The 12,341-nt window shown below is 42.6% G+C and overlaps 1 protein-coding gene across 20 annotated transcripts in view; it reads left to right on the top strand.

The window, feature by feature from the left end:
- SLC36A1 (solute carrier family 36 member 1) overlaps positions 1-12,341 on the top strand; it is a 326,176-nt gene that overhangs the window by 30,718 nt on the left and 283,117 nt on the right. For 17 of the 20 annotated variants that reach the window (XM_081495962.1, XM_081495958.1, XM_081495963.1 and 14 more), the window contains 5 exons: positions 2,920-3,010; positions 4,065-4,153; positions 4,847-4,942; positions 7,174-7,258; positions 7,951-8,169. In XM_081495962.1, the coding sequence (XP_081352088.1) occupies positions 2,920-3,010; positions 4,065-4,153; positions 4,847-4,942; positions 7,174-7,258; positions 7,951-8,169 (580 nt within the window). The remainder of the gene's footprint in view (positions 1-2,919; positions 3,011-4,064; positions 4,154-4,846; positions 4,943-7,173; positions 7,259-7,950; positions 8,170-12,341) is intronic. The other 3 variants (XM_081495970.1, XM_081495968.1, XM_081495969.1) reach the window with 1 other exon arrangement.

Here is a 12,341-nt window from a genome sequence, read left to right on the forward strand (position 1 = left end):
TTTTAATGTCGTATAATGAAATGTGCCAGCATTTGAAAGATCCATGTAGCTCAAGGAACCAGTATCTCCCATATGGCCAAAGTGTGATGTTGGGAAATCACGTGTGGGTAAAACATCTATTCAAGGAGCAAGATCGCCAGTGTATTTTCACATAGCAGAGTATGAAAAGGTCAGATTCCACATTACAACTAACTCCTAAGAAACTATGTGTGTTGAGTTTTGATGTAGTATCAAAGAAAAAATATCACAGTTGCCTGAACAGGCTATTAAGATACATTCTAACTACATATCTGTGTGAGGGCAGATTTTCTTCAGGGACTTTCATCAAAGCAATGTATCACAAGAGGTTGAATGCAGAAGATAATCCAGCTATCAAACAAGACATTAAAGAGATTTGCAAAAAATGTAAGATAGTGCGCTTCTTCTCATATTTTATTTTATTTTTTGGCAAATAGAATTACTTTTTGTTAAAAATTGGTTACTTTTATTAACATGTAGTAAGTTTATTGTTATTTTAAATTAATACATATTTTTAAGTTTCTTGGTTTAGTTTATTTTATATATATATATATATATATATATATGTCTCAGCAGATATAATCCATATAAGCAAAAACTATGTGGGATCCTCAATAATTTATAAGTTCAGAAAAGGGTCCTAAGGCCAAAAAAGTATAAGAACTATGATTTGCTAGGCTTATTTTTCCCTCTTACCCCCGTAGTTAAGATTCTCTAGTCCATGGAATTGATACTGTGATAACTCATATGGTTTTGGGTAATCCCAGCTTGTGGCCATTGGTGAAAAGCTTAATTTTGGAAGTCCTTTTGGTACAGTTGATAGGAATCCACCTGACAGTGCATGATATATGGGTTTGATTCCCTGGTCCGGGAAGATTCCACACTCCTCGGAACATCTAAGCCCGTGTGCCACAACTACTGAAGCCCATGCGCATAGAGCCTGTGCTCCGCAATGAGAGAAGCCACCGCAATGAAAAGCCTGTGCACCACATTGAAGCGTAGCCCCCACTCTCCGCAGCTAGAGAAAGCCTGAATGCATTGACGAAGACCCAAAAATAAATACATTAATTATTTTAACAAAGAATAATTTTGGTCAATTGCTTAGAGCCCTGCTGTTTCAGAGTTAAGTATGCTGTTCTGGTCCAGTCCTCTCATATGAGACAATAGGCCCAGAGGAGGGAAGGGAATTTTCATAATGAATTAATGGTAGAATCAGGGCTGGAGGGATCTGATCTCCTATGAAACCCAGCCAAGAGGAGTTTTGGGGAGGCCTCCGGTAGGCAGGTAGTTTTGGTGAAGTGCTTACCTTTGCCCTTAAGTGGATTAAACGTTTGCCAAGATAGAAATTTGACTGGTGCATCATTCTGCTCATAATCTCCTGGTCACTGGCCTCTGATAATGGAGGAGTCAGCCCTGGACCCTTGCCATCTCTTAGTTTAGTCCAGGAGAACACTCGCCTCTTCTGGTTCAGACTTGAAGCGGTTTTCTTGATCTTGCATGAGAAACTTGGGGACAGTAGAAAGGTCAAGAGATTTTCTTCCTGGAGGTAGAGGGAGAGAGGTTACCGAGAGTGAAATTCCTTTCCAGAGAGTGTAGATGGATCTTATTTATTACAGTTCTTACAAATTAATGGGCTTCCCTGGTGGCCCAATGGAAAAGAATTTGCCTGTAATGCAGGAGACCCTGGTTTGATCCCTAGGTTGGGAAGATCCCTTGGAGAAGGAAATAGCAACCCACTCCAGTGTTCTTGCCTAGAAAATCCCATGGACAGGGGACCCTGGTGGGCTACAGTTCATGTGGTTGCAAGCATCAGACACGACTTAGTGACTAAACCACCACCACAAGTTAACACATGATTTGCTTTCAGTTTCTACTAAATTGCAGTTTGGAAGACTTGTGGAAGCATCATTTAGGAGGTATTTAGGTTATATGTGGAGAAGAATTTCAAGACAGTGCCAGGGACCAAATCTTGAGAAAGTCTGGGGCAAAGTGGTATCATGTTTGATCTTTTTCATGTGTCCGCCTTATTTTCCTGCAGACTTTATTAGTTTCTAGAGACTAAAGTTCACGTCTGATCCATGCAATTTCCACCATTGTATTAACACAATGTTTTGCACATTACAGATGGTGTTTGTTAAGTGAAAAAATAATGACACTTGAGAGGCTTTCCAATTGCAACTTGAGAGGGACAGTCTATAACAGACAAGGGAAAACACTATTCTCAAGGCAGAAGGATAAACTAGGTGACTGTCTGAAGAGGGCTTCTCCAATCTTAGGACTCTATGGCATTTGACTTTTTTTTTTGTAATACACAATACACCAGGGACTGTGGGACCATATGACTTTTACTCTATTCACGTTACATAAAACTTTCTGATAGGGATTTGAGGCTTCTATTTTGTTATTTCCCCCGTTCTCTACTCACACCAGTGTGTCTGTCCTTCACAGTTATGCTTGGAATCCTCTGTTGCAATTCTGGATCTGAGTCTTTATAGTGAAAAGTTTCAGGGTGAAAACCAATACACCAGGAGCGACACCATACTGTCCCTCTGGTCCAATCTCTAAGCAAGGTGAACTCAGAGATGCCTTGGGGAATGGACATTATAGCCCAGTGACTAGGAGAGTGGGCTCAGGGGCTAGACAGCCTGGGTTTTAATCCAGGCTCACACTCAGGTGTGTGACCTTGAACAAGTTGCTTCATCCTATGTCAAGTGAAGTCAATACCTATCTCATAGTGTTGTTCTGGGCTTCCCTGGTGGCTCAGTGGTAAAGAATATGCCTGCCATGCTGGAAATTGAATGAGATGATTCATGAAGGCACTTAGCTTAATGGTAAGTGAGTCAATAAATGTTACCTCTTATTATTGTTAACCTGCCCTTGTCTGCCTTATTCCCACTTCAGATGGTTCCAGACCCTGATCCATCTGCTAAAAAGCAACATTGGCACAGGACTCCTGGGGCTGCCTCTGGCGGTGAAAAATGCAGGCATCTTGGTAAGGGTCTGCGTCAGTGCAGGGAAGTATTGTGACAAATTTTAGGAGATGGTGTGTGTGTTTAATTTACTTCATGTAAAACATTTTGAAATGGGAAGCATTTCTTTTTCAAATTCAGTTGAGAAAAAGCAGAGTTCAGGTTTATTCATCTAAAGGTATGTATTGAGGATCTGCTGTGTGTCAGGCACTGTTCTAGATTCTTAAGACTATTATTAGTGAGTGAAACAAAGATTCCTGCCCTCATGGAGGCTACTTGAGGTAAGGAGGTGGTCCTGGCCATTCCCATCAATAATATTAACTAAAGAATAACAGAATTCTGTCCATGCCCAGAAGTCTTTCCATGCCCTGCCCTTAGATGGACAACTCTGAAAATCTTATTTTTTTACTTTCTTGATTCTCCACCTGATAGACTGCCTGTCCAAAGCCATTCTGCTTTCTTTTAAAGTTGGAGATAGGGGATTTCCTGACAGTCCATTGGTTAAGACTCTGTGCTTCCACTGCAGGGGGCACTGGTTCAAACCCTGACTGGGGAGCTAAGATCCCATATGGCTTGAGGCCAGAAAAAAAAAAAATTCTTGACTGAGTAAAAATGAAAATACAACATATCAACTTAAAAAAATTATATGGGAAAAGTAAAAATAAATAAATAAATAAATAAAGTTAGAGGTGGCTCAGAGGCTGGACTTGTCCTTAGCTAAAGACTGGCCTGTGCCGTTACTCTAGACAGAACTCACCCCCTCCCACCAGCCCTTAGCCTGTCTCTTCTTCCCAGACAGTCCCAGGAGCCTTCTATTCTGCTGAGTAGGCAGCAGTCTCGAAACAGCCTAATCTGTGTCGTTCTCCTCAGGGAGATTAATTGTCTAGAAGGCCTGCCAAGGTTCAGAGGGTGCCCTTCCTGCTCAGCTAATCTCTGTGAGCATGTTTGTTTCTCGAATGCCCTGCCGGAAGTTCTATCATTGGAAGGTACCCTAGTCACGTTTTGATCATGTGCAAATTCCTGTTCTAACTCTGCTTGCCTGTCTCTCCCTCCCTGGCCCGCAACGCCTGTCCACAGATGGGTCCCCTCAGCCTGTTGGTGATTGGCCTCGTGGCGGTGCACTGCATGCATATCCTGGTGAAGTGCGCTCACCACTTCTGCTACAGGTGAGAGTGCTCCATGCACCTCTCGAGTGACAGACTGTCCTTCCAGGTTGCGTTACCAGCGCCGGAAGTGAGCACTCAACACACATCACTCTCGACTGCTAGCTGAAGGTGGCTGCTCGTTAACGGCCTTTCTCTGGGAGTTTCTGTGCCCTTTTTTAGCTTGTTGTCATCTGTCACATGGGCTTCCCAAGTGGCTCAGTGGTAAAGAATCCGCCTGCCCCTGGAGTAGGCACAGAAGATGTGGGTTCGATCCCTGAGTCAGGAAGATCCCCTGAAGAAGGGCATGGCAACCCATTCCAGTGTTCTTGCCTGGAAAATACCATGGGCCGAGGAGCCTGGCGAGCTCCAGTCCATGGGGTCCCAAAGGGTTGGACATGACTGAGTGAGCACACACATATGTCATCTGTCACACTAACCTATAACCAGTGTACAGAGACCATATTCTAGTTTTATGTGCTTTGTAATATGTACCCCACTGAAAAGATTTTACCAGATGATTGTTTAATTATAAGGAGAGTAACTGTCCCATTGACTTCAGACTTATGCTCCTTGAAAGCATCAGACTGAGGACTTGGTGATGTGTCTGGGGTGGCAGGTGGGGAACCCGCCCGGGTCTCCGTGAGCTCTGTTGGTCCTGTCATTGTCATTGTCTGACCCCACACTGTGCCCTTCCCCTCCCTCACTTCCTCCCAGACTGAACAAGCCCTTTGTGGACTATGGGGATACGGTGATGTACAGCCTGGAAGCCAGCCCCGTCTCCTGGCTCCGGAACCACGCGCACTGGGGAAGGTAATGTGTTTCCTTCTTCTTTGCGGCTGTGGCTGACCAGCGTGGGGGTCTTCAGATAGGGTGGTGAGGGGTGGAAGACCATGTAGCTAGTGGGAAGAACGTTGCTTGGGCTCAGCTCTGCCAGTGTGTGACCTTTGTGTGACCTTGAGCTGTGTGTCCACTCCTCTCCCTGGGCCTCAGTTTCCTCATTGGTAAAACAGGAGGGCACTAGCCTGAAAGGTAGCTAAGGGCTCTTCCAGCTTTGACAGCCTGTGACCAGTGATGGTATTTTATCCCCTCTTTTGGTCAACAGACATTTGAACATACTTTTGTAAGTGGTACAAAGCAGTTCTAGGTATAGGGAGGATGGTTTCCCCATATTGCATGGTCCTGGCTCTCCAGGAGAAGGAGAAAGATGTGTGGGAGATCTGTTGAGAACAAGAGGTCAGGAATAGGGTATACCAGTAGAGAGAGTATCAGGAACTAGCAGTGCACCACAGGGGCCCCGAGGGGGAGGAACCCTAAAGATGCTCTTGTCCACTGTGCCAGTGAGAAGCACACTTGATAGGTGCTTTCAGGGCCGGGCACTGGGCAGGAGAAGCAGGGCTTCAAGGGGGAGGTGAGGGGAATTAGAGCAAAAGGGTTTGTTAAGGAAAGAGATGTTTCAGGAGCTGACATGGGAGGTGTTTGGAAATTTCTTCTTGGTAATTTTTCAGACACCTGGAGAGAAGTATTCTATTGTTTGTTTCTCGTTTGAGGCAATGGTACATTTTGACGTAGAAAACTGATAACATCAAGGGCTGAATCCTTTTTTTTTTTTTTAATGTTTATTTATTTGGCTGCATCGGGTCTTAGTTGCAGCACGCAGGATCTTCATTGCAGTGCATGGGTTTAGTTGCCCTAGGACATGTGGGATCTTAGTTCTCTGACCAGGAATCGAACCAGAGTCCCCTGCATTGCACAGCAGATTCTTAGCCACTGGACCACCAAGGAAGTTCCTCCCACCTTATTTTAAAATTGAACCATATTAATGTTCTCCAGAAAAACTCCTTTTTGTGATCATAGGGAGACTTTTACCTTCACACATAGTAAGCTTTCTCCTGTGATGCAGGTTTCTGTAATTCTTTCAGCAAAATCATTTTCTGTGCCTGGAGAAGCCAAGTTGCCAAGTGACCCCTGTTGGTTGGTTGGTTGTTGACTGAGTCTTTCTTCTCCTCTCTCCTTTCCTTTTCTGCATCTCTGTTTTTTTCTCTCTCCTCCTCCTCTCTTTCTCTCTCTCCCAATTCCTCCCCCTCTTTTTCTTTCCTCCCTTCCTCCCTACATCCCTCCCTCCCTTCCTTCCTTTAATAAAATTAATGTGTGCTCATGGTTAAAAAAAAAAAAAAAAGCAGCAACAACAGCTTTTTTTGGAACGAGATAGAAAAACATAGAGTGAAGAGTAAAAGTATAGTCACAGTTGCATGAATATTCTCCTGGAATTTTCTGAGTATGTAAAAACCTTACAGATTCCTCACATTTTTTACGCTAATTACCATACCATGCATTCTGACTGGAAACTCGGTGGGACTTTTTTTCGTTAAAGGTCTTTACACATTTCTGTTTTGCCACACATAGATTTAACATATTCTTTTTACCTGCTGTGTACTGTTCCATCTAAAATGGCCTATAATTGAAGCATTTTCCCTTTGATGACCAGTTAGGTTGTCACTAACTGTTGTTGTTGTAACCATGCTTCAACCACAGGCTGTTTTGATACATCTCTTTCCATGTCCTTATGTGAGAGTTAGTTGGTGTTTTGATCCAAGTTATAGAAAGAGACTGTGAAGGGGTCCATTTCTTGGGCTCTTATGCTAAGGGCTCCCTGTAGCTTTAGGACAAACATGATGGGATGGGACAGGTGAGCCACAGGGAAGGGGTAGCCAAGGGACTGGGCAGTGGTCCTTATGTGTGTGCTCCACTCCGGCCAGTCCAGTCTCAGGACTGCCTCGGGCCTGCCTGACTGCGTGTAGCATTCCTGGCATGCAGCCAGGAAGGTGTTCTTGGGAATCACACAGATAGCGCCTCCCTCACCTTCTTCCAGGGTTCTAGACCAGTGACACACTTTCTCCTCTTATCAGGGCAGACTCATCCTTGTAACCTGCTGGGAAGGGTCTATGATGACTTGGGAAGAAGCACTGTTCAAACCCCCATCTCTCTGGCTGTCTTACTTTCTATTGTTTGATCTTCTATCTTCCTTCCTTCCCCACCCACAGGCACATTGTGGACTTCTTCCTAATCGTCACGCAGCTGGGATTCTGCTGTATCTATTTTGTCTTTCTGGCCGACAACTTTAAACAGGTAGGCCCTAGTGAAAAGAATGGCAAGAGATGAGTGGGCTTTCTGTTTAGGATCCCTCCCAAGCCAATTTTGTTCAGCACGAGAATTGAGATCTTAATACTTTACATAGGACAGGGTCAGCATTGTTTGATTTTATTTAAAGACCTAGGACGTTGAGAAACCTCAAGATGTCTTGCTGTCCTCTTATCTGTATTTTTTTATTATTATTTATTTATTTATGGCTGTGCTGGGTCTTTGTTGCTGAGCACAGGCTTTCTCTAGTTGCAGCGAGTGGGGGCTCTTCAGTTGTGGCATTCAGGCTTCTCATTGTGATGGCTTCTCTTGTTGTGGTTCGTGGGCTGTAGAGCACAGACTCAGTAGTTGCAGTGCATGGGTCTAGTTGCCCCGTGGCATGTGGGATCTTCTTAAACCAGGTATCAAACCCATGTCCGCTGTGTTGGCATGTGAATTATTAACCAATGGACCACCAGGAAAGTCCTTTGTTGTCTTTAGGTACGATGTGATCAATCCCAGCTCTGACAGTTGGGTTGCTAATGATAATTAGGAAGATCTCTGAAGATGGTTCCGTGACCACTGACCTCCTATACACCCTTGTTCACACACTGAGCCTTTAGCCTAGAGCCCCTTCCAGTGGGAGGGTCACTGGCCTTTGTCATTTGAGAGGCTGTCTCTGTCTTTCCCCTTCATTCTAGGTGATAGAAATGGCCAATGGGACCACTAGCAACTGCCACAACAACGAGACAGTGATCCTGACGCCCACGATGGACTCAAGACTCTACATGCTCACGTTCCTGCCCTTCATGGTCCTGCTGGTGTTCGTCAGGAACCTCCGAGCCCTGTCCGTCTTCTCCCTGCTGGCCAACATCACCATGGCAGTCAGCCTGGTCATGATCTACCAGTTCACTGTTCAGGTAGGAGCCTTCTCACTGTGTCTTATAAATAATCAGAGATACAAAGTGAGGAAGTGAGCGTCAATAGGGGTGTTACTTACAAGCAGTGTACTTAGATTAAGGCTTCTTAACGGGCACTGTTGACACTTGGGCTGGATAACTCTTTGTGGCGGGGGCTGTCCTGTGCATCACGGGGTGTTTGGCAGCATCCTGGTCTCTACCCAGTAGGTGCCAGCAGCAACTGCTCCCCAAGTTGTGACAGCCAAAAATGTCTCTAGATGTTGCCCAGCGTCTCTAGGGAGGGCAAAATCACCCCCATTGAGATCGCTAGTTTAGACTTTTTCCCAGTTAGATGATAATATATGATCATTGTATGAGATTGGAAAATAGAGAAAATATTAAGATGATTCTTAAATATTATAAGATTTATGTGTTTATACTAAGTAATAGAAGAATCATCTTATGATATAATAAGGAATATTATATTATTATTTTACCACTCCAGTTTTGTGTTTATTTGTCAGAATTCTAAATACTGTGATCATTCCCCTTCACGTAGCCCATGTGGGCAGACCTGTGGGATGGTGCAGGAGAGGACATTTGTATATGGATGGGTAGAAGATCAGGCTGAGAGTCTTATTTTTATTTCCATGTTTCCCTTCTATTTTATTTTTTTAACTTTGTATTTTATATTGGAGTATCGTTGATTAACAATATTGTGTTAGTTTCAGGTGTACAGCAAAGTGATTCAGTTATATATATACATGTGTATTCTTTTTCAAATTCTTCTCCCATTTGGGTTGTTACATACTATTGAGCAGAGTTCCCTGTGCTATGCAGTAGGTTCTTATTGGTTATCCACTTTAAATATACCATTGTGTACCTGTCAGTCCCAAACTCCCTAACTATCCCTCCCCCACCACCCTTTAAAAGGATAACTTTAAAGAAAGATTTTTGTTTGTTTAGTTGCCAAGCTGTGTCCAACTCTTTGCGACCCCATGAACTGCAGCACTCCAGGCTTCCTTGTCCTTCATCATCTCCTGATATTGAATGTAATTCCCCAAACAGCTTATCAATACATACTCATTAAAATACAGACAACACAAGTACCTGTGAACAGCATGTCCCCACCCTGAATCTCCTCCACTCTGGGTCCCGCTACATGTGTTTCTAGGTCCTTTGAATGCATTTACATACTGTATTCCTATGTAGAGAAATACATAAAATGAAAATTGGTTTTGTGTTTTTTAACATAATTTAAAAAGTTATTATCTATAGTGTTTATCTATCTTAGTTTTTTTCTTTAACAGTGCCTCAGAAAGCTTTCCATGTTGATATATCTGTTTTTACCTCTTTTTTTTAAATTATTAAATAGTATCTCAGAGAATAAATGTGCCATAGTTTTGTAGTTTATTTAACCAGTCCCCAGTCAGTGGCCTGTCGATTCATGTATCACCTTAGTGTTATTTCAGTATTATGATAGTATTCTTACGCTTATCTTTTTGTGGACATGTATAAATACTCCTCCATGTATTTATATAATATATGCATACAGAGGAGCTGGAGGTACACTTGCTGGAGAGTATATACTTTAGAATTTTTTATACTGCCAAGTTGCTTTTTCCAAAAGACATTTACCAATTTTACAGACTCCCTTCCACAGTTCATAAGCATCCCATGCTAGCCACACTGGACGTATCAATCTTTTTAATTTGGGCCAGTCTGACAGGTGAGCATTACCTCATTTTCACAGTCCACTGACCCAGTTACCCACTGGTGAGGTTCCCAGGAAACCAGTGGGTCATAGAATGCAATGACTTTGTATACTGAGGAAATGACATAATGAATTTAGATAAACACTGTAGTGAGTGAGCATTCTCTGTTTTTTCCTTCAGGTGGGTGGCACATATGGACTCTTCTCCTATAGAACTATTTTCTAAAGCATTAAATAGACAGCTGTCTGTGTTCTGTTTTTTTTAATGGACTGGAAGGAGGACCTGTGAACACCTGAATGACCGTTTCTGGAGAGTTTCTTCCCCTATCTTTGACTCATTAAGTTAACACAAGGAAGCATAAGTAAATGTATTATTTAATTTTATGATTAGAGATCTCAGTCGGTACTTAGGACTTGCTGCAGTGAACATTTTCAAAGACACAGGAAGTGAGGCCAGTTCACGTAGACACCACATTTAATTTCATACCACTGCAGATAGCTGGGCTGTGGTCGTTGTGATTGGAGGACAGGGATGGAAGTACAGGGTCCATAGCATCTCAGTCCCAGCTGAGAGAAGTGTCTGTCCAGAGGTCTGTCTGTGCCTAGTACAACCTGTGCTTTCGGACGAGGCAGCCCTGCTGAGGCCTGAGAGTGATTGTGAGCCTACCTCTGGGCTCAGTGGGGAGGAGTGTTGTGACCCAGGAGTGTTCTCTACTGGGGCTGGAGAGGGGAGAATGTGGTCAGGCTGGGTGGACAGCAGCTTCTTGTTCACGTGGCATATGGCTAAAGCTGTCCCTCTGGTTGTTTTTGTCATTGCTTTTACTGCTGTCCCATCTTGGTATCTTGCCCTCTTTGTCTTGATAAATCCCCCAATGTCCAAATTTCCTGAATTTTCTCCTAACCTTGAGCATGTACGTGACCAGCGCCCTTGCCCCTCAGACTCACACCATTGGAGGGAGTCAGTTGACTCCTTCCAGCTGAGCAGGTCTCTTCATCACATGCCTGACGAATGGCACAGTTCTGAGCAGAGTCGCAATAAATATTTGGGCTCCCAGTGCATGTCCTTAATTTATCACTGCATGTCCTTAATTCTTTATTTATTTATTTATTTTTTTAATGGCTATACCTGGAGGCTCAAGGGATCGAACCCATTCCCTCGGCAGTGAGAGTGTGGAATCCTAACCACTGGACCACCACAGATATCCTTAATTCTGAGACATATTTTTTCACAGTTAATAAAGTTGCTATAATTGGAGTACATCTGGCAATCCTTAAGTACATTTAACAGCATTTTCTCAAAAAGCTGTTATAGTTACATGATAATGTGGTGCAAATGAGGAGATAACATATTGGAAATGACCTGATTTTAATTTGTATGTTTTTTTTTTGCAAATTAAAAGTTTTTCCGTTTAGTTGTTTGGGGTATAAGGCAGTAGACATCATTAAGTATGTGAAATTATACATTTCTTCTTCAGGTCTCATTCACACCGGTATCCCCAGACGTGTATTTTGAAATTCCCTCTGTGATGTCTCAGCCCAATGTATGACCCTGGGCAGTTTTCAGGAACTCTAGTTATACTATGACTCAGGGAATTAAAGGACAATCTCACCCTCATGTTTCATCAAAAAAAATATTTACTAGTCGCAGCTTCATTCTAGGAACTGCAGTGCTTCTCATAAAGAGATCTAACTGGTTTCTTAGCAGGAGCTCGGAAAAGAAAGTATTTTAAAAATTCTTCATATTTTAAGGACACTATAGTATCAATATAATTGCTTTGAAATCTTTCAAAGAGAAACCTACTAATAGTAGCTCTCTTTTTTGTTCTCTGACATTATTCCGTCACACTGTTAGAACAGGCTCCGTATTTATCTAGATACCTCTGTAGTTAAATCAGCCTTAAAACATTGTAAAAGGCAGTTTTAAAGACATTTTTAAATCTAAAAGTCAAATTCTGAAGGAATGGCAGCTTTTGTCTCTTGAGTCCTGCTCCTTTGATACCGGCCATCACTGGGGAATCTTGCCATTGGTCAGCCAGCTAGGTACATTGTACCTGCCGTTATCAGTTGCCTTGGTTTTTATTTGCCTTCTTTTTAAAATGCTCATTTGCTATTTTTCCCCCTTTGTACCAATACTGCTGTCATGTGCCTGTCAATAATATTTTCCAAGTGCTGATTCACAGAATTTTTGAAAAAAGAAAGAGAGGAAAGTAGAGATAAAAGAGAAAAGTACTCATCTAAAAACCTACCACCTTTTCTTCCAGCTGTATCTGTGTGGAATGAAATATTTATGTAACTGTATCATAGTAAATATATAAATTTTAAAAACATTTTTATCACTATTATTTCATTAGTTTTTCATGTACTATTTATCCCACTTTGTACTTTTTAAATAGTGCATAATAGTGCAATAGTGCAATAGTGCAATAGTGTGGTTTAGTTGATGTGCAGTACACTAACATTACAGATGTTCAGGAACATT

The sequence above is a fragment of the Giraffa tippelskirchi genome, chromosome 6, assembly GCF_054371585.1.
Source record: "Giraffa tippelskirchi isolate mGirTip1 chromosome 6, T2T-mGirTip1v1.2.pri, whole genome shotgun sequence".
Taxonomy (NCBI): domain Eukaryota; kingdom Metazoa; phylum Chordata; class Mammalia; order Artiodactyla; family Giraffidae; genus Giraffa; species Giraffa tippelskirchi.